Source organism: Phascolarctos cinereus, unplaced genomic scaffold (assembly GCF_003287225.1).
Source record: "Phascolarctos cinereus isolate Bilbo 61053 unplaced genomic scaffold, phaCin_HiC Scaffold_5;HRSCAF=322, whole genome shotgun sequence".
In the NCBI taxonomy this organism is placed as follows: domain Eukaryota; kingdom Metazoa; phylum Chordata; class Mammalia; order Diprotodontia; family Phascolarctidae; genus Phascolarctos; species Phascolarctos cinereus.
The window spans coordinates 416688306-416711359 of NW_027555958.1; the positions used below are offsets into that span (position 1 = coordinate 416688306).

Consider the following 23054-nt stretch of genomic DNA (forward strand, 5'->3'; position numbering starts at 1 on the left):
GCTGCCACTGTTATTTATGCTTTGCTGTTCTTGGGGCTGCTGTTCTTCTGTTTTTCCTCTTTCCTACTGTCTGAACTACATTTAATGTTTTCATTTCTATTTTTTTCTTTACTTTGTGGTATGAGAGGCAGCGTGACATTGCAGAAAAGTGAGTAGGTCTTAGAGTTGGAAGACATGGGTTCAGCACAATCTCTGATTCCTACTGGCAATATGGGCCAATCATTCAACCTCTAGTTGACCCTGGGCAACTCTCTGTGGTAGAGGGATGCTTCTGACCAGAAGATCCCAGCATCAATGAAATCACAGGTCCTAACCAAAAGGAAAAAAAAAATGGCATAATGGATATAGTGCATAGTGTGGATGGAATCCAAGTCTCATCTCTTATTAGCTCTCAATCAAGTCACTTAACCTTACAGACATGCAGTTACCCCTCCATAAAGTGGGGCTAATAATTCCTGTCATCTGTCCTACTTACTTCACAATCAAATAAAACGATTCATGTGGAAGTCCTTTGAAAATTCCAAATTGTTGTGTAAGGTATTCCTTAATTAATTATTATAATTTTTTTTTTAATGGAGGTAATCAAGATTAAGTGACAGGGTCACACAACTAGTGTCTCAGTGAACTCGGGTCATGCTGACTCCTGGGCCAGTGCTCTATCCACTGTAGCAACTAGCTGCCCCTGTGTAAGGTATTCTTAAAGCAGGAGATCTTAACCTTTTTGCACCTGTCATAGATCCCCTTTGGCAGTCTAGTAAGGCCTATACAGTGGAACCCTTCTCAGAATGATGTTTTTAAATGCATAAAATAAAATATACAGAATTATAAGAAAATAAGCATTTATCAATTGCCTACTTTGTGCCAGGCACTGTGCTAAACACTCTACAAATATTATCTCATTTGATTATCACGATAACATTGGGACACAGGTGTTATTATTATTCCCATTTTACAGTTGAGGAAACTGAAGCAGACAGGGTTTTGATGACTTGCCCCCAGGGTTACACAGTAAGTTACTGAAGCTAGATTTGAATTCAGGTCTTCCTGATTTTAGGCCCAGCACTTACTATACCTGCTCTTTTTTTTTTAAATTTTTCCCATGTAAAAACAATTTTAAATATTCTTCTTATTGAAAGTTTTGAGTTCCAAATTCTATCCCTCCTTCACCCTATACCTGATATAGTGTAACTGCTTTTACAGTAGGTGGTACCTACTGTGCCACTTTTTGTTTTTAAAAGGAAACCAGTTATACTGAAATACAGTTATGAACTTTTTTATGGACTCCAGGTTAAGAACCCTGGTCAAAGTCATTGGTAACATGTTTATAAAACACCTTGCACAGACAGAGGCAGGGAACAGGATGATTCAATGTAATAAAATAAAAACAAACGTCTAAAAGTGAAAATGAAAGAACGCAAAATAATAGACAAAACAACGAATATAGTCAAAACAAATTAATGAATAATACCAATGTAGGTAGGGTAGAGAATAAAAAAATAGATAAGTAAAATAAATGAGATAATGAAATACCACAAATGAAATATTTAAGTTTTAATAGCTTAAAACTGCATTAGGACTTTTGAGGCACACGGTACACATAAAAGCTCTTTGCTAACATTAAAGCACTACATAATTTTAAGCTTTGATTATTACTGAGAATTAACGCATTCTGGCATAAGATAAAGGTAGTTGGGAATACCCTACCCAGACACTACAGATGCATAGGTCTGAAGGGCTTAACCTCCACATAAAAACAGGGATGAGTCTTCAAAGAGGTGGAAAAAGGAACCATGGCAAAAGTCGTCCGATGGGCTTTCTTTTTCTATAAACAATCTCCGAAACTCCTAATGCAAACATTCTTTTTTCTACCTGATGTGGAAGGAGGAAGGAATCTCCTTTGCTCGCTAATTCCCGATCTTTAAATGCCTCTCTTTCTGTCCATTTCCTACCTGTATCAACATCATCATCATCCCCAATCGCTCACAAGCATCCGATGGGGATGCGGGAAGGAGGGCACCGTCCTCTGTCTGACCCTGATGGACATCCTCCTGCGGATAGGTGTTTCCAGATGGCTTATCTCCCACAAACTGCAGTCCCCCCAGATGCAGTTAAGTGAAGATAATGTGTGCACGGAGAGGGTGGAGTCGCAGGGACCACCAGCACGTCTCAGCCAGGCTCTAGTTAGGCCGCGTGCCCCGCCAGGGCTCAGCTCCCCAGCCTGGGCATTTAAGCCGGTGCAGGCTGAGACGCAGAGGCCCGGCTCCAGCTGCCTCCCTCCGCCGGACCCTGGGGTCATCGATCCACTCGGCGATCGCGGCCGCCTGCGCCGCAGCAGCCCCGCCCCCCGCCCCCCGCCCCCTCCTCCAGCCCGCCCTGCAGAGGAGCGGGGAGCGCCGAGCGCCTGGATGCTCGCTGGTCCGAGCGGGCGGCGGGGGAGCGGAGCGGCTGACGCTGGGTCCGCGCCCGCGGCCATTTCCCCCTCCCCCTCCTCCCCTTCCCTCCCCCGGCCCAGCTCAGCCCGGTCGGGCCCGGCCCGGCCTGGCCTGGTTCCGAGGGGCGAGCCAAGCCTTCCGGCGGAGTCCCAGGTACCTGGGGAGCACCAGTCTCGATCCGCGGGTGGTGGGGTCGGGGGGGTCACCGCGCACGGAATAGCCGCCGGCCCCAACGGCCAGTCCGGCCAGCCCTCGCCGGCCGTCTTCTGGCACGGGGGTGGGATGGAGACGGAGCAGGCTGGGGGGGGCGGGCGCGGGGGCTGCGATCGGGCGGCCGGGAGGGCTTGGGGTGGGGGGGATCTGGGAGGGACGACCGGGGGGGGGGGGGGCTTGGCTAGGTAGGGAAGAGGGGGTAGGAAGCGCGGTTGCAGCCTTACCTGACATGAAAGCATCTTTTGGGGGATGAAATGGGCTGGTAATGACTGAGGCAGCCTGGCGACGCGGGGAGAGCGCTGGAGCCAGGGTAGAATTGGGTTCAAGTCCCATCTAAAATCCCAACTTCTACAGGAAGCTTTTCCCAGTCCCTCTTAGTTCCATTTAAGTAAAACAAATGAGAAAGGATTTAAGCTTTAGCAGTTTTAAACTGCATTAAGACTTTTGGGACACACGGTGCCTCTAAAGCTCTTAGCTAACAGCAAAACACTACGTAACTTTAAGCTATAATTATTGCTAAGAACTAAAGAATTCTGGCACTCTGATTATTTCCTGTCCCTAGCTTCTTTGTACATAGTTGTTTGCATGTTGTCTCCCCCATTAGACAGTGAGCTCCTTTTGCCCCAGCACTTACACACAGTAGGCATTTAAATGTTTGTTGACTGGCCAACTGATTTTCTACTGGCTGTGGGTGCTCCAGGCAGCTCTCTAAATTGCCGGGAATAGAGAAAGTTCCCTCACATGGTGGTTCTGAAGCCACCAGGTCTTATTGACTGCTGTGGAAGGTTAATATCGAGCATTTATAGCCATTTTAAGTTTTGCAAAGTGCTTTACTGCTGATATCTCATTCAAGAGTCACAGAGATGGGTGCTATTATTATCCTTATTTTACAGATAAGGTTACTTGTCTGAAAGAAGTTAAGTGATTTGCCCAGGGTCTCCAGGCAAAGTAAACGGCTTAGGCATTGTGGGCCAGCCCTTATTCAACCTTACTCTGTGGTATGAATGTCACCAGCTGACTGGCTTTGTAAATAACTCACCTGTCTCTTTTTTCCTTGATTGCATTTCTGTGAACCAGAAACTAAAGATCTTAAAGGAAGAGAAAGAAGAAAGACTGTAATTTTATACAAGCTCTTATCCTAGAGGAGAATTTAGAGATTTTAGGGACATTGGAGCTGGTCAATTCCCAGCTCCTTATTTTACAGATGAGGAAGTTAAGGCTCAAAGAGATGAAGGGCAGCGGCAGGGTCTGAACCCAGGCTATCTGACTCCCTATCTAATGTTCTTTGTACAATACCCTGATCGGCCCCCTAGTCTAGCTCATTAAGAGTGACATTTTATAAAAATGTTATAGGGTTAGGGGGTTATGTTCTAGGGAATTTTGGAGGTCATAATGAATAGTAACCTGGTTCTTTGTCCTATTTAAGATACAGTGATAAGTTGGATGTTTATAAATTGGTAAGCCTTGCCTAATAGTCCCCCCTCTCCCGTCCTGCCCTTTGAAGAAGTCTTCAGATATTGGATTTTTTAATCTATATTGCTTTATCCAAAAAGTAGTGATATGCTACTGACACAAATTACAAGTTGGATGAAAATGTATTTAGCCCAGGGAAGATGGCATAGGATTTTAAATCCTGTGCTAGGAGGAAGCTCAGTGGCTTTCTAAACCAGTACTTTCATGTTAGGGATGAGGAAACAGGCCAGGGGATTGACTTGCCAAAATGTGGTTAAGTAGCAGAACTGACTGCCTTACCTTTCAACCATACTGGCCTACTTTCTGTTTCTCACCTCCCAAATTCCATCAGGCTCTACCTTTGTACAGGTTCTCTGCCCATCCTCCCTGGAATACATTACATCCTGTCTGCTCTTTCCTTTCCCTGCTGCGCTTTCTCTACCTCTCAAAATCTCTGGATTTCTTCAGCTTTCAGCTCAAGGGCTATCTCTAGCCTTTGGCCTTTACCTACCCCTCCCCTTATCCCGGCTGTTAGTGTATCACTTTGTATTTATTTTCTGTTTACTTGTATATATTTCTATTTACCTTCTATTTATGTCTCAAGTAAGGAAAGAGAAATGAGAATGCTGCAGGATTTCCCCCATTAAACATTGTGTTCCCAGGTCAAATGTTTTATAAAAGATCATTTCCCTCATTAGATCCCCTTAGTATTAAACATTTAAACTAATGGAACTGATTCCTTTTAACCACTTCTGTTTGTACTGGGTTAAGCAGCCCACTAGTCAGTCAAGCATTTATTAAGTACCCACTGTGTACCAGAAACTGTGCTAGGTGCCAGAGATTAAATACAAAGAATGAAATAATCCCAATGCTAAAGTAGCTTATGATCTAACCAAGGACACAGTAAGTACACACACACACACACACACACACACACACACACACACACATGCGCGTGCATGCGTGTGTGTGTGTGTGTGTGTGTGTGTGTGTGTGTGTATGTATGTATGTACAGAATAAACACAAGGTAGTTAAGGAAGGAGGGTATTGCATTTGGGAGGATCAAGAATAGGCTTCATGTAGAAGGTGGAACTGAATGAATCTTTAAAAGGCCAGGGATTCTGTGAGGTGGGGGGAAGAGAAGGAATGCATTCCAGGCCTGGTGGATGGCTACTGCAAAGGCACAGAGATGGGAAATGAAGCATTGTCTCTTAGGAATGGAGAGAAGGCCAGTTTGAGTAGTATCCAGTTACTCATCCCCGCATAAACCTACCTTGTCTAATCCTGCTCTCATCTTTGCCCCAAGAGCTTTGATGTAATTTATGGTAATAATAGTTGGATTTTATGGTGCTTTGGGGAGGTATTGTGGCTATGAAAAAATGGGAAGTATGAAGGTGTTGGTATATTCAGTGTTTCCTAGTTACACTGGCACATAATCTTGGGAATCACGTGAACACTGAGATACTAGCTTCCATGAAATAGAAAAGTCTAATTTAGACAACAAAAAACTTCCCACGAAACACACAAATCCCTCTGTGAGTCAAAGAGTTTCGTGGTGGTGATCTGATTGATGATGCAGGACATTAGGTCATTCAGTAGAACTCTTCACTCTTCTTTGTCAGTCAGATACTAATTATATTCATTTAAAGAGTGACTTGGGGATTAGATGGAATCGCAGGGAGATTGACCGATAAACAGTTCTGGAAATTTACGTTTTTGAATCTTTTTTTAACCTGAACCAACCCCCAGCCTTTGATTAAAATGTTTTAATCTGTTCCATATTTAAGTCAGATTTGCATTTGAGGGCTTTGAATATAACCTGATTCCCATCCTCTTCTGACTTCTATGGATTGCTTATTCATACAGAAGATCCTTTTGTGGGAGTGAAGTCCTGCATGTGAAAGAATTATATACAGGACACTAAACAAGAATGGGAATCTTTATTTTAAAATGTATGTACATAGAATAGACTAAACTTCATGATTTGCTGATAGTCTGTTGTTTTTCTTTATAATTTATAATCAAGGCCATGTTGGCCTCAACCTACAATAATTCACACCTCTGTTACATGTGATACCTTACAAAGTTTTGCAGTTTACAAAATGCTTGCACTTATATACACATGCTGTCCCCAGCTCTTAGCACACTGCCTGACACACAGTAAGCATTTAAGTAATGATTGTTGAATTGAGGTTAAGGGAGTTGTATACAGCTAATAAGTGTCAGTGACAACATTCGTACCCAGGGCTTCTCAATTTAAATCTAGTGCTTTTTCTAATATATCACACTCCTGCCTCCCTTTCGAGGAAAAGATTCTCTAGATCATTCAAAATTAATTACTTAACCACAAGTTTGATTTTTTTAAGTATTTAATTTTTTAAAAAATTCTGAACTTAAACACCAAATGAAATGGATATTTCCGTATATATAACAGAACCGACAATGAGAATTGTGCAAGAAACAGTAATCTCTTATGTATAACTTCTTTTTCTTTTAAATATAAGTTAAATTGAAAATGTAACTTTCAAAGCCATCCTACATGTCTGTGAGTCTTACTGTCCTTCAATCTGTTCTTTTCTGTATATTTAAAAAAATGCTTCAGTGATCTTCTTTCTTTTCCAGTACCTTCTCCCTAGGTCCACTGTTGAAAACTCACAATTGAAAACCAAAACCAAAACCTATCTTTACAGGTGTAGTCAAGCAAAACAAATTCCCACTTTGGCTGTAATAGATAATGCATGTCTTGTTCTAAGTATTCTGTGTCTGAAAGATTTACCTTAGGAGTCTATTTCCTGTCAGGATGTGGGTAGCATGTTCATCATCAGCCCTCTGGAGCTAGTTATTGTTTTGATTAGAATTCTCAGGTCTTTCAAAGTTTGTCTTTGTAATGTTTTTGTTATTATATAAATTGTTTGACAGGTCATCAGTTCGTATGATCTTCCCAGGTTCCTCTGAAAACATCACTTATGTTGTTTCTTATAGCACAATAGTATTCCATTATATTAATGTGCCGTAATTTGTTCAATTATTCCCCAGCTGTTGAGCACACTTTTTTTTTTTGCTACAACAAAAAAACCCTGATACACATATATACATATATACACATGGGTCCTTTTCCTATTTGTTTGATCTCTTTGTAGCCTAAGATTAGTTATATCTCTGGGTCAAAGAGTATGCACAATTTGGTAACTTTTTGGTCATAAATCCAAGTCATTTCCCAGAATAGCTTCAGCAGTTCGTAGCTTCACCAGCAGTGCATTGTTGTTCCTATATTCCCAGTGTCCTTCTATCAACTGCCATTTTAAATTTTGTCAATTTTGGTAATCTGATGGATGTAAGGTGACATCTCAGTTACTTTAATTTGAATTGTATTGGGCAGCTGGGGGGACAGTAGATAGAACTCTGGGCCTAGAGTCAGGAAGACCTAAGTTCAGATTTGACCTCGGACGCTTACTAGCTGTGTGACCCTGGGTAAGTTACTTAATCTCTGTTTGACTCAGTTTCTTTATTTGTAAAATGGGGATAATAATAGCACCTACTTCCCAGGGTTGTTGTGAGGATCAAATGAGATAATACTCATGAAGCACTTTGCCATGCCTAGAGCGTAGTTAAGTTTTCTATAAATATTATCTATTATTATTATTATTGTCATTATTTAATTAGTGATTTGGAGCATTTTTCACATGGTCATTGATAGATTGAAGTTCTTCCTTTGACAGCTTGTTCATAGTCTTTAGCTGTTTATCTGTTAGGGAATGCTTTGTTCTTACCAAGTTGAATTAGGACCTATTATTAGTTATGAGACCTTTATCAGAGAAAGTTGCTGCAAAGAAAATTTTCTTGGCTAATTTCTTCCCTTTAATTTCAAGTGCATTTGAGTTTGTTCAACAAATTTTAAATTTTACATAATCAAAATCACTTTATCTTCTGTGATCCACTCTATCCCTTATTTGATCACAAACTCTTCCTCATCCATAGATCTGAAAAGAAGTATCTTCCTTATACCTGTGCTTTGCTATATAAGGGCCCTTTATCTCTAAATTATACATCTGTTTGGAGCTTATGCTGATACATTGTGTGAGGTGTTGGTCCATCCCTGGTTTCTGTGAAACTCCTTTCCAGTTTTCCCAATAGTTTTAAGTCAGATAGTGAATCCTTGCCTGTTGTTGATTTTATTAAACACAATGCTAAATATGTTGATTTGCTTTGGTATGCTGTGCATCTAATCTGTTCCACTGATTAACTGTGCTCTTTTTTTTTAAACTAGTACTAAAGAGATTTGTCATCTCAAACTTCTGAAGTTTTATTCAGGTCCTTGTTTTCTTTTTTATCTTATATTAGAATTGTCTAGATCTTGAAAAGAGTACATTGAGGTGCCCCACTATTTCACTACCAATTTTTCCCTGAAATTTGATTAACTTTTCCTTTAAGGATTTAGAAACTATGCCATTTGGTGCATATGTATTAAGTATTAGTATTGATTCTTTATCTATGGTTCCTTTATGCATAATGTAGTTTCCTGCATGTTACTTTTTATACCATTTTTACTTGTTTGAAATTAATGGTTTGCTTACCCTGATTTTTTTTATTTTCCTAGCATTTAATTTTGAAGTCTTCATGAAATTTGTGTTTCAAGTGTTTCTTGTAAATGATGTATCATTGGATTCTGCTTTCTAATCCATATTGCTATCTTCTATTTAATGGGTGAGGTCATCCCATTCATCTTCATAGTTCTGATTGTTGATTGTGTATTTCCCTGTATCCTGTCCCCTTGTTCTTTTTCCTATCTTTATCTTACTTCCCTCTTTTCAAAGAAGACGGTGGTGAAAGAAGAACATATTTAACATTGGTGATCTGTAATTTCATTTGTTTTCACTCCATTGCACTTCTTCCCTTCTCCTTGCCATGTCCCTGATCACAGGTTTTTACTCTTTCTTTACTTTAAATCTCCTCTTCTCCCTCCGCCTTCCACTGTTGAAATTTGTTTTGCTTGTGATCTTTTCCCCCCACCCCCACATCATGCTGACTATCTTCTTTCTTGTTTTGCTACTGAACTTAATGTTCTTTTTATGTATGATGTGTTCAGCCTTTGTGTGGTTAAGAAGAAAGTGAAGTTCATGTGACACCTGTTTCTCCCATCCTTTTCTCCATGTTTTTATAGTGCTCATTTCACGTACCCCTGTTATGTGAGATAGTAAGTTCCTTTTCCTCCTTTTCTCCTCACTATATTTCCCTATCCCTGTCCCTCCTATTTCCTCTTCTAAGGTCATCAGAACAGAACTACCTCCAGGTTCTGCCTATTTACCTTTCATTATGACAGTCAAAGACATTAGAATTGTGAAAGGACACATTTCTTTTTTCTCTATTAAAATGTAAACAATTTATAATCATGTACCTTGGAAGTGATCAAATGAATTTTCCTTTTGATGTTTCCCTTGATCCAGTGTTTGCATTTCAGTTTCCACTTAGTTCTAGCCTTTTCATCAGGAATGACTGGAAATCTTTTTCTCCCTTGTAGGATTTATGCTCAGTTTTGCCAAATTGGTTATTCTTTCTTGTAAGCCTATATCTTTTGTGTTTTGCAGTGTTGAATTCCAAGTTGCCTTCTCCTTTATAGTGACAGCTGCTCTATTTGCTGTGATCTTAATTCTGACTCTTGGGGACTTGAATTTTTTCTTTTATACTACTTGTCATTTCTATTTTTTGACCTGGAAGCCTTGGATTTTCACTACATTGTTCTGGGAGTTTTCATTTTAGGGTTTCAAGGGCATAATTTTCAGGGAGCCTGATGATGATTTGATTATTTCTCTTTGATCCTTTCTCCTAGGTCATTTAAAAAACATTTCTTAAGCACTTAGACTTACTGTGTGTCTGGCAGTGTGCTAAGTGCTAGGAATATGAAAATAAGACATTTCCTGCTCTCAAAGAACTTACATTCTAATTGTGAAACACAGCCTTAATAGGGAATTGGAAAGTGATGGGGAATCGAGGAGGCAGAAGGTACCAGTGCAGGGAAGTAGAGCAAAATGGAGAGTGAGTTGAAGAGAATAAGAGCTGCATATCTGGGCTTTCTCTGGCTCTGGAGGATCCAGGAAGGGATTCACTAATTATTGAGTTGGCCTTAGGGTGGAGTCATCCCCAGGGGTCTAGGAAGCCAGTATAGAGGTTAAGAAGGTTGAAGAGTGAGCCAGGAAGAAAGAAGTGAATGCTAGGCAGGAGCTGAGAAGTCACTGAGTTGACCTCTGGGTGGAGTCATCCCCTAAAGGTGAAGCAGCTGGGGTCGGGGATGGGGAGGGGGGAGGGCCCTAACTCTGAAGGTGAGACAGAAATGGTAGTATAGTGGATAGAGCCGTGGACTCCATCCACACAGGAAGGCCCGAGTTTGAATCCTGCCTTAAGTGCTTACTGGTTTGTAACCTAGGACAAGTCACTTAATTTCTTTCTGCCTTAATTTTCAGGAAAATAACCTACCTCCCAGGGTTTTTGTGAGAATCAAATGAGATAATATTTATGAAGTGCTTTGCAAAACTTAAAATACTATATATGTTAGCTAGTTTCTTCTTCTTCTTCTTCTACTACTACTACTACTACTACTACTACTACTACCACCATCACCATCACCACCATTACTACATTTTATTCTCTTATTTTGGTCTTTTGATTTTATTGCATTATTTCATTTTGTCTTGGGGCCAGGTTTTCTGCTTGGCCCCTTCTAACATATACTGAATTCAGTTCTTCATCATCTCTTCTAAGGTATTAATTCTATTTTACCTAACTGTTGTTTTCTTGAACATTTTATTTTGTATCTTTTTTTCATATTTTTGAGGTACTCTTATCATCCCTTTGGCTGGGAAAGTCTTTTCTCTGAGGCTTCCCTAGGACTCGTGGAGTTGCTCTCTTCTCCTTCAGTCCATAGGACTTCATTTTGCTCAGCATTTTCTTCTGATTAATCATATCTTCAGCCTTAGTTTTTAGATTGGGATTTTGTGCTTATGTCATACTGATTCCTCTTGTATCCTTGAACAATATGGGAAGGCCCCATTCTCAATGTGGTGTCCAAGACTTAATCTCACATGTTTTTCAGGAATTCCTGGATTTTGCATAATTCCAGACCTGGAGTTGGTTCTCTTCCTTTCTGTGAACCTGACCAGCCCGTCCCTGATCCCCTACCCCCATGTGGTTGATTGTGCTTGTAGCTTCTGGCCGTTTCTCCTCCTGTGCTGCCTGGTCTTTTCTCTTGCGCTGGATTTATACACACACACACACACACACACACACACACACGCACACGCACACGCACACGCACGCGCGCGCGTGTTCCATGTCAGAAAAGAGGCTCACTTTGCCTTGTTTTCTGATCTCTAAGGTCCCATTCAACTCTAAAATTTGATAACCTTTGTTTTAGTGATATGAGAAGCAATAGAATAAGATGGAGGGACAGAGAGGTGGTGAATATGGATTTGGGATTAAGTGTAATCTGAGAAAACCAGATAATTTTTGAAAGGTGAATAATTAAAAAAAATTATTCATAAGATTGTGTTCAAGTATAGAAAAGGGAAGAATTGAGTGAATGTTAAAATGTCTTGTGAAGGTTAAACCTTTCACATTTTGCTCTATCAAATTTGTGATGCAGTTAAAAAGTTTCATATCAGTTGCACTCATCAATACACATTGATTTTTCTCTTTAAGGTGGTATATATCTGCTTCTTAAAGTTGAGAGAAGGAAAACAACTTTTTTGAGTAATAAAGATGCCTCCTAAATTCAAGCGCCACCTAAATGATGATGATGTCACTGGTTCTGTGAAAAGTGAAAGGGTAAGTTCTTTGCAAGAAGCTTTTAAAAATAGTAAATCAAAATAATAGTTATTATCATTTCTAAGTCATTTGCTCTAGGGAGCGAAATGAAAAGTATTTGACTATACTAATTAATTTCTTATCTATTATTGGTGTACATAACAAGGTATGTATGTAGAGAGATTTTTACCAAGAGCAATTAATTCCTTAACTGAGATGCAACCATCATAATGTTTCATAATTTCGTACTGACAGATTTTTTTAGTTTTTTTAAAAGGTATATAATCACCTAATTTTTAAAAGCAGCTTATATAATACCTAAATTGCTAGTCTATTTTGAGAATAGTACATGAAAATTGCACTTATATCTGGAAATCATGAAGCATTTTAAAAGTAGACGTTTTGAAATGGATTGTTAAGTAGATTACTTTTTTATCAGGCACTTAAATTCCTGTTGAGGAAATGAAGGCATTCATTTATCTCTTTTTATTGATCCAGCTGGCTGATTGAAGTCCTTATCATACAAAGACTTTAGCTCAACAAAGCAAAACTTGTGCTGCCCTTGTAATTTTTGTTATCAAGTAAACATTAAAATGAAGTTTTTAGTGTGTGCGTGCACAATTTACTGTTTTTATCATTTAAACTCTTAATTTATCTATTGTTAAAGGGCAAAGGCTGGTGATCCCAAACTCTGCATAGGAGTGACCACTTACCACCTAAATTGTCTGGTTTTGGGGTTTTTTTTAAATCTGAGTCCAGATATAAACTTTAAGTCACTCAATCACTAAGTGACATATATAGCATTCCAAGAAAATAGTCTAACAGTTGCCTTTTTAAAAAAAGTCATTTATTTTGTTTGAAGTGTGACTTAAAAGTATGACTCATTTAAAAAACTTGTATGAAAAAGAGTGTTGTCCCTTAAAGAGGTTATCTTTTGAGGCTTTACACTTATCCTAATACTGCTTCCTCCCACACTTCAGAAAACATATGAACTCTTCCCTTGGAACATTATCTTTGCAAGTTTAGGGAACTAAAAAAATCAGATTTGTGATTTTTATGGTCATACCTTGTTTGAGATTACAAAAAAAAAAAAGAAAAGAAAAAAGGTGCAACTTGCTCATACATCATATTCGCTGGATTTTGTCTCAGAAAACTTGGCTGTTTCTAAATATCAAATGAACCTTCAAAGGATAAAAGTTTTTCAACATTAAGGATCTTCTTTCTAAAAGATGTATTGAAGGCTCCAAAGGCAAGGAGTTCTAAAAAAGGGAAGAAAATTTATTTCCTGGAATATGTCAAACTAGTATGTTAGCCAGATAATTAGAGAGAAGGCTTTTTATGAAGTCTTCAGAAGTGATACTTGCATATAAATTAATAATTGACAATAGAAATCAAACAGGCATTTAAAAATGAATCTTATTGGCAAAGAAATATTTTAAAACCTATTTTCTTACTAAGATCATGTTTAATTTTTTAAAAAAAATTCAATGCAGGAAGTTATAGGAGAATTAGTTTAAGTTTAGACTCATCTGTGATACATGACATATTAAAGTTTGAAGGCTAAAGAATAAAGTTATATTTTCTAGAAAGATGATTATACCACATCTGTTATTTTATAAAATGCTTTATTTTGCAGAGAAATCTTTTGGAAGAAGATTCAGATGAAGAAGAGGATTTTTTCCTGTAAGTATTTTGTAATTCTCTTGCTATATAGAAATGAAATTTGTTCCATCCCATTTTAGGGGTAATTGGCAAACTGATATTGTTTAATTTTAGTACATTCTAGTTACTTCTTTTAGTTTTGCTAATCTCACCTTCAGGAACTTTTTTTTTTTACCATTATATGCTTTTCAGTTACCCATTTTTTTGGAAGTTGCCTTAGGTTCAAAACATTTGGTTTTTATGAAGGTTAATATTTTGCAATTAATTCATGATTTTATCTATTAATACTTTCAAATTTTCTGTTCTCCCTATCAATAACTTTTTTTTAAGTGAGGCAGTTGGGGTTAAGTGACTTGCCCATAGTCACACAGCCAGGAAGTATTATGTTTCTGAGGACGGATTTGAACTCAAGTCCTCCTGACTTGAGGGCTGGTGCTCTATCCACTGTGCCACCTAGCTGCCCCCATATCAATGACTTTTAAAATTATTTCCTTCTCATCTTCTTTAGAACCATTTGATTCTAGCATCAGTTCCTTCCAAGATTCAAAAAAAATTGCCATACAATTTCATTTCCACATGTAATTTTCTGCCAATGTTAATTCTTCCTGAAATGTGATATCCATTTCAGGATCTTGAGATTATTGTGTGTCGTTTTCTTTTTCCAGATTCATTGCTTCAAGTGCTTTAAGACCTTTATTTCAATTAATGAGCAACTTATTTGTATTATTTTGGAACTCTTTGATTTACTCATTTTGGGGGATATTCAAATATTCTTGTCTGGATTTTTAGCGGTTTTGCTTCTTGTTGCTTCAGTTATTTTTGAGAGAGTTATGAAGATCTGTGCACACTTACAACTCTCATTCTGTGATCTTCTGAAAGTCTTTGTATTGAGGAGACTGTTTTGGGAAGGAGTGTATGGTTTAGAGAAACCTTACTAGGAGATTTAAAGAAAGATAGATCTACTATGTCTTAAGTTTGAGGGAAATGGATAAGGCACTATGGAGGATGTTTTTTGAGGTTATATAGGTATGTACAATGAACATCACCAAGCTATTTCTGATTTTTTTTCTCGGTAGTACAAATCATTTCGGTATATGAAGGTGAGCTCTTTGGCTGTGTTTTTAGCCTTTTAGTACCTGTCCTATCCCACATATTCACTAGAATTTGCCACATTTACTTGTAATGTCTAGAACAGTGTTAAGAAATAGCTAAGATGAAATACATTATGCGTGTATTAAAGAGATAACTTGGGAAGTATTGCCATATTTGTATCTCCCATACTGTCATGTAAATTTCATGCTGACTAGTAATCAAATATAATATATTTTGAAATTTTGAATCTTTGAAAAGAATTATTTCTTTGCACAGTCCTGCCATCCAGCATTTTTTGACTGAAAAAAATTGAGTGGTGAATTTTTCTTTTCCTGGGGCATATTTTTGGTTGCTCAGCTTATCTTTTTTACAGTCTCTGATATTCTGTGATTTATTCCTTGTGATGTTTGGAAATCCATTTACTAGAAGCATCAGTGAATAATTAATGATAATTATGTGCATCTAATTCCCTAGAAATGATAACATTAATATGAATTGTCTAAGATTGGGTTAGCAATGAATATGAATGAAGTACAAGAATAAATTAAGTATGGTATAACTCCAGATGTACCAGTAAAATGCTATTTCACTACATGAAATGACTTAGCTATACTTAAAAAAAGGCTTTCATTTATAGGTTTTTGTCTTTTAAAATACTAATAATTGTTAATGTCTACTCTTTACTTTGATTTCAGAAGGGGCCCAACTGGACCAAAATTTGGACCTCGGAATGACAAAATTAGGCAGTAAGTTCCTGCAGTACTCATCCATGAGATGGTGTAGATTTGTTTATGATGAATCCATGTTAACTTGAAATCATCCTTGTGTCATAAGAACCTAATCAATAGTACTTTCACAAAGTTGTGTCTGATTATCAATTTACCAGAGTTGAAAAAATTAAATTCCAGGTGTGTGATTTTCTTTTTTTTTTTTTAAAGATCACTAGGTTAGACAAATGATTTTTTCAGACAAATATGTTAAAGGTCTGCTTTTAAACAGTATTTTAAAACATCAAAGATCCATGATTTCATTGGTATGGTTATTCCTTCTGTTGGTATAACTGCACACAGGCTACATCTTAATTTTTAAAAAAGTCTTTATCTGATTGCCAACCTTTTGGTGATTAAGCCTTTCCAAATTTAGATAGTCTAATTCTTGGACTAGGGTCTATACTCAATGCCTTTCTACTTGAAAGGGCTTACTAGAGCTTACACTGTACTGGCATAGCATTTGAGAACCCAAGAGTTACTTCCATACTATGATAATGCAGTCATCTTAAGAACTTTCTTGGATATTTTAAACATTATTCCTTTAAAAATCTGAGGTCTTAGTTCCCCCCTTTCAGAATTGCATTAACAGGATATTTATTGGATTTATGATTTAAAGTCTCTTTTTTTTAGTCAGTTATTTCTCTACACTAGCTAGTTCTGTGACTTTGGGTAAATGATTCTCTCTGAGCTTCATCTTCCTCATTTATGAAATGAAATAATTGGGCTATCTCTAAGGGCCCTTCTAGCCATAGTTAATATTCTGTGTCCTTGAAAATAATTTTTAATTGACTTTTTTAGATCAATACAGCTTCTTCCAGTATCTCTTCCCTTTCTGTTCCCAGAGAGCCATCCTATATCACCAAAAAAAATCTTAAGAGAAAAAAAAATCAGCAGAATTGACCAATACATAGAAATAGTCAGAAAATATATTCAGTATTATGCTCCCATGGAGTAGGGTAGGGGTATGTTCTCATATCTCCTCTTTGGGGCCATGCTTGTTCTTTGTAATTTTGCAGTATTCACTTTTGATTGTTTTGTGGTTGTTCTTTCCATTTACATAGTGGAAGTTATTGTGTACTGTGTATTCTGTTGTGTAATATTGTGTATGTTGTATGAATATCGTTTTCTTGACTGTGCTTCCTTCACTTTGCATCAGAACATGTAAGTCTGTGCTTTTCTGTATTCATCATATTCTTAATTTCTTACAGCGTAGTAATGTTCCATTACATTCAGGTAATGTTTGTTTTGTATTTGTTTAGCCATTCTCCAACTGATGAGCATCTAATTCTATGTGACCACATAAAAGTGCTGCTGTAAATATTTTGGTGTATGTCGGAGCTTCCTTCTTAGCAAATGACTTCTTTGTGGTGTAAGCCTAGTAGAGGAATCTATGGGTAAAATGATATAAATATCTTAGCAATCTTATTTGTGTGATTCCAAATTGCTTTCCAGAATAATTGAATTGGTTTATAGCTCCACCAGCAGTTCACTAGTGTGCCCATCTTCCCATGTCTTTTCCAATACTGACTAACTATTCCTATCTTTTGTTATCTTTGTCATTTTGTTGGGTATAAGGTAAAAATCTCAAGGTTGTTTTGATTTGCATTTCTCTTATTATTAGTAGTGAATTGGAACATTCTTTCATGTAGTTGTTAATAATTTGCAATTCTTATTTTAAGAACACCATTTATCTCTTGGAAAGTTACTTTTGGTCATATATGTGTATATATGTATATGTATTATAAACATTCATGTATTCATACACATACTTCCATGCATATGTGTATTAGTTGTCTGTATATCTTGGATACCAATCCTTTATCTGAGAAGTTTGATACAAAGATGTTTTTCTTATTTGACTGCTTTCCTTCTTATCTGAGATGCATTAATTTTGTTTGTGCAGAAGCTTTTCAGTTTCATTTAATCAAAGTTATATATTTTTTATTATTGCCTCTATCCTTTGTTTGGTTAAGAACATATCTTCTGCCCATAGCTGTGAAAAATAGATGGTCTGCTTTTTTTCTGAATGTCTTTATGGCATTACGATCTTTAATGTTAAGGTCACGTATCTATTTTAAATTTATTGTGGAATATGGCATATGATGTTTATATGAGCTTAATTTCTGCCATACTGCTTTCTAGCTTTACCAGCAGTTTTTTTTTTTAAAATCAGATAGTGGCTTCTTTCCTAAGTAATTTATGTTTTCTAGTTTATTGAACAAAATGTTAAGTTAATATTCTATGTTTTTAATATTTTTTCCTTATCACTGTCCTTATGTGAGTGAAGATAAGGACATGATTACAAGAAATTTAGAGGTAGATTTCACATGATTTGGCATTTGATTGGATGTGAGGGTGGTGATAAAAGAGAGGATCAAGGCTTAATGCTTATGTTGTGAGTTTGTGTGACTGGAAAAATGATCATCCCCAACAGACAGAAATAGAGAAGATTTCGAGGAAAATTGGGTCTGGGAGAAAGAGTTTTGTTTTGGACATGTTGAATTTGAGGTGCCTATGGGACTTGTGAGTGAAGATGTCTAGCATGCACTTGGTAGTGTGGGACTTGAGGTTAGGTAGAGATTAGGGATAGCTATCAACTTGGGTATTATCTACATAGAGATGATTGAGTCCATGGGAGGGAGCTGAAGAGGTCCCCAAAGGAGAGAGTATTGAAGGAGAACCAGTACGAGTTTTTATGGGCAATTGAGATAGTGGTAATACTTTATTTATAGTTAAAGAGCATTTTTCTGTTTAATAAAAATCCACTTTACAAACAGTATTTCATTTGATCTTGACAGGAATACTTTGAGAGAGTGTCATTATTCCCATTTTATAGATGGGGACACCAGAGTTCAGAGGTTAAATGATTTACCCAAGCACAAACTAGTACATGGTGGACTTCACACTCAAATCCAGGTCTTGTGCTACAAGTCTCATGCTTTTTTGACTCCACCCTTCTTCTCCTTCAAATTAATTGTTTTGAGTCAGATAAAAAGTTTGAAATGACCAATCCATGGACCCTTACCAAATGAAAACATTGGAAACCCTCTTCATTATCTCAACAACTCCACCCACATACCTCTGTAATATATGTCCCTTCTATGCATTCTTTGTATATGATTGCATTTACGTTATTATTTACATGGTATCTCCCCATTATAACTTAAGCTCCTTGGAAATAAATAAAGGCTGTGTTTTTACCATTTTTTTTTGTATCTTCAGCACTGTGGCCAGGGCCTGGCTCATAGGAAGTGCTTAATACTTAGTAAATGATTATTGATTGATTTGTCTTTTGCTCCAGCTGTAGGAGAGTCTTATGGTCCTAAGTAGATATTCAACTGCTAAATTTTTTGTTCTCTCTTTAGGCAAAATTGTGACTCTATATAGTCAGCAGTTTGTCTTTTTCCTAGAAATATAAATTATAATTTGATCCCAGGTTGCACTAACTAAATACATCCTCATACGAAAATCTTTCCCCTGTAGTTGGACTTTTAAAAAATATTAATTTATATTGCCCTTTTATCTTCAGTGAAAGTTACCTTCTTATATCTCACAGTGATTGCATCATTACCTAAATTACATGCAACATTTTCCAGTGGAAGTTGATTATGTGATTTCTAAAACTTATTTGTGTTGTGGAATTAAAATTTTTTCCCAGACTTTTATTAAGCAGTTGACTAACTGGGGAAAAGTTGCCATCTTTACAAGGTGGTTTTTTACCAACTCGAGATCAGTGTAACTGCCAAGTCTAAATTTTTCCAGTGTCTGAATTATACATGAAGGCATAAACTTAAGGGTTACCTAAGAGTCATTTAAATTAGGCTGGTTTTCAAACAACTTCTTCCTGGGTACAAAAGAATACAGTTTACTGAAAAGGGTGCACTGAGCCAAAGGAAAAAGTTAGGAAATAGAAATAGCAAATTTGGCTTCTACAATCGCCAGGCCTACTTTATAAATGAAATGTTTCTAAATACCCTTTGTATTTTAAAAGGTACATACATAGTAGACTTTTCCCACTGTAGATAAATGATTCTTTTGTTCCATTGTATTTACTATAATGGAATTTTCTCAGTGATATTTCAGTTCTTATACTACATACTCTCAATGAATTTATTATCTTAGGACTATTTGATACACATTGACTCACGTAATGCTCAGAAGTAGTGTTTCGTTAGTAACCTCATGGTAATTAAAATTTCACCAACAGTGTGACAAATTTAAAAATTGCTGTTTGTGTCTTAAACCAAGGATCATATTTCATACTTTTTTTTAAACTTTTGGTAATTTTCAGAATTTTGGATTTGAGAAATCATATGAAAATTCAGCATAAACTCTGATAAAGATTTCAAAAATATTAACTGCAGCAACATTAAACATTTGGTTTAGCTCAACTACAGATTTTTTTGTGTGATTAAAATTTACATAATAAAAGGTCAAACACCAGCTCAGTTAATTTTTAGCCCTTTGGATGTTGTTTCTTTTAAATAATAGGACAAAGTTCTTTCTGTCTTAGTAAGGATGGTAATATACTTAAAAGTTATACTGGAAAGAAGTGATTTTCTATTATTGAGTAGAAGTCTGGGAAACAAATGGAAAGGAAGAAACATTATTGAAGTAAGCAGGTCTCTTTTTTTTAAATGTAAAGGCAGTTATATGGACACTGCATTGTACTAAACCAGGTAGTGCACTGTAAGTAAAGAGCATTGGGAACCAAACTTGACCCCCAAAAAGAGACAGGAGAAGGCACTTCCCCTTGCTCCTTTGCAGAGAGTGGGGCCTGGATGTGGAACACTGTCTGTGAAGTCAGACGTTTTCAGTATGTTGTTTTTCATACATTTATTGTATCTTTTTTTTCTCTTTTTTATTCTTTGTTATACAAGGGATGACTTTCTGGGAGCAGGAAAACAAAAGTCATGGAAAAACAAAATAGATCAATAAAATCTGGATCTGTTTGCTTCCTAGCGTCGCCGCATTGCTTCATGCCATGGAAAGTCATTTAGGTACTTCAGTGTCATTTTCCTAAGTGATAGACTTGGACTAGATGATTTTTAGGGTTCTTTCAAGCTCTAAAATGCTACACATTCTCTATTATTTTGTGATATTTTATTTATACAAAGGCCATTATTATTGGTAAACATTGGCCAAGTAAAAAAAAGGCGGGGGGGAGAGAAATTACATCCATCAGCTATAGACCAATGAGATTGCCTGGTCTTGGCGAAATAACCAAATGTATAATTGAAGTGATGGTTAGTGACCATCTTAAAAAGGAAACAATACTCACAAAGAGCCTATTGATTCAACAAGAACAGAGGATAGAGGATACGTAGATTTTAGCAATATGTTTGATGAAATCTCCTGTGCTATTCTTGTAGAAAAGATGATAGTTCAATAAAATGAATTGGCTGAATTACCATCCCTGTAGAGTAACCATTAGGGAATTTGATGTTACCTTGGAAGGGCTCCTTCAGTGGAGCGTCCCAGGGAAGAAGGAATTATATTTTTGGCTTTGTGTTGTTTAACATTTTTATCAATACTTCAATGAAGGCATGATGTCATGTTTACCAAATTTCTGCCAAGAGGACCCACAAAGGTCAAACCTTATTTACCTTCATATGTTTGATGTTTTAGCAGTTAGTGTATTAGTTATTAATTTGCCAGCTAGTTGTTTAATGAGAACTGTCTACATTTTATGTAACTTCTCCCTTTCTGATGTCAGACCACTTGTATTTGTGGAGTTCTAAGGGCAGCTAAGTGGCTTAATGGATACAGTGGTGGGCCTAGATGAAGACCTGAATTCAAATCCAGCCTCAGACACTTACTAACTGTGTGACTCTGAGCAAGTCACTTGATTTGTTTGCCTCAGTTTCCTCAACTGTAAAATGAAGGTAATAACAGCACCTACCTCCTAGAGTTGTTGTGAGGATGCAATGGGATAATATTCGTAAAGTGTTTAGCACAGTGCCAGGCACTGTTTAAATGCTTATTCCCTTCCTCTCTTGTTCCCCTTATGCAGCCCTGCTATGTCTAGATTAAGACTACAATAAATTTTTACAAATGCTTATTGACTGCTATTCCAAGAAGATACCATTTTGAGAAGTTAATTAAGCATTGCTACAATTTTGAAGTGTTTTGGTTTTTTAAGGTATATACCCACAGGTATTGTGCTAAAGAGAAAATAGACTACATAGGCAATTTTGATAGAATGGAAAGAAATTTGATTGTTATTACCTTATAATACTAAAGTAACACTTTGCCAATTAAATTCTGTTTAATGCTTAATTAAAGAGAAAATCAGATAAAATTAGGGAAGTTACCATACTGATTGCTTCAGTCTCGCAGGGAACAGTGATCTACACTGAAAGGGCAAAGGGTTACAGTGAAAAGAACACTGGCCCTAGAGTGAAAGGACCTAGGTTCAAATCCCACCACTGACATGACCCATGTAACTTTGGGCAAACATTTAACCTCTAAACTTCCATTTCCTAGTCTTTGTAATGAGAGGATTGGACTAGCTCACCTGAGGTTTCTTTGAGCTATAAATCTATGATCCTATGAAAGTTTTATGGCATATATGATATTTCCTATAAGACTATGGTACAGTAAGAAAATAAGGAGATCTTCAGTGTGTCTGGAGACACCAGTTTTCTCTCTAATTGCTCTGAACTGCGATCTAACTCAAAAAGAGTCAGTAGAACCCATTGAGAAAAATTAGTACTGGTGATACATCACTCTATGAAATGGCCTTATGTATTAAGAAAATATCATAAATAACAAACTGTTAAATATTGTTGGGGCAGCTAGGTGGCCTAGTGGATAGAGCACTGGACTTGGAATCATGCAGACTCATCTTCCTGAGTTCAAGTCTGGCATCAGACATTTACTAGCTGTGTGACCTAGGACAGATCACTTAACCCTGTTTTCCTCAGTTTCCTCATCTGTCAAACAGACTGGAGAAGGGAATGGCAAACCATTCTAGTATCTTCGGCAAAAAAACCCAAATGGGGTGATTGAAAAGTCAAACACGACTGAAATGACTGAACAACAACATCGTATGTTCTCTTAAGGTTTTTGTTCTGATGAATGTAAACTCTTTGGCTATTTAGAAGACCTTGAAGGCTATTCCAGGATCTACCAAGCTGGAAAGTTTTCAAGTATAGTCCTGGTAAGAAACTGTTTTCGTCCTGAAGGTCAACCTCAGTATGGAGAGGCTCATTGCCAGGAGATTGGCCAGCAAGTAATTCTGTAGCTGTGGCCACCCATGAAACAAGAGTGCAAAGTTGACCTCAGTCCTATATGCCCAGCATCTTCCATTTCTTAGGTGACAATGGAAAAGTGGCAGAAAAGCAGACAGAAGCATGCCATTTTAAGGCATCTATTAAGGCAATAGACAAACTGAACCATATCAGCACTGCAGTTTTCCAGATGAAACCTGCAGATAAATGGAGGGATGGCCCAGGGTTGCTTGAAAAAGCAAATTAGAGGAGTTGTGCAGCCAAAGCCAACAAGAAACATAGTTTGTTAGAATAATCGATCATATCATTTTGCAGTCACACTTGTTTACAAAGAGGCCTCAGTTTCTACACCAACATTAATTATAGGGCATAATAAGGTTAAAAAAAGTCCCGTGGAGAATTTG

The 23054-nt window shown here is 37.1% G+C and overlaps 1 protein-coding gene across 3 annotated transcripts in view; it reads left to right on the forward strand.

Annotated features, from left to right (window-relative positions):
* The first annotated feature begins 2394 nt into the window (after positions 1-2394).
* Positions 2395-23054, forward strand: part of VAMP4 (vesicle associated membrane protein 4) — a 35336-nt gene continuing 14676 nt past the window's right edge. Inside the window, exons 1-4 of one of the 3 annotated variants that reach the window (XM_078156498.1) lie at positions 2395-2585; positions 11790-11915; positions 13531-13577; positions 15344-15394. In XM_078156498.1, the coding sequence (XP_078012624.1) occupies positions 11850-11915; positions 13531-13577; positions 15344-15394 (164 nt within the window). In that variant the 5' untranslated portion in view covers positions 2395-2585; positions 11790-11849. The remainder of the gene's footprint in view (positions 2586-11789; positions 11916-13530; positions 13578-15343; positions 15395-23054) is intronic. The other 2 variants (XM_020970481.2, XM_020970479.2) reach the window with 2 other exon arrangements.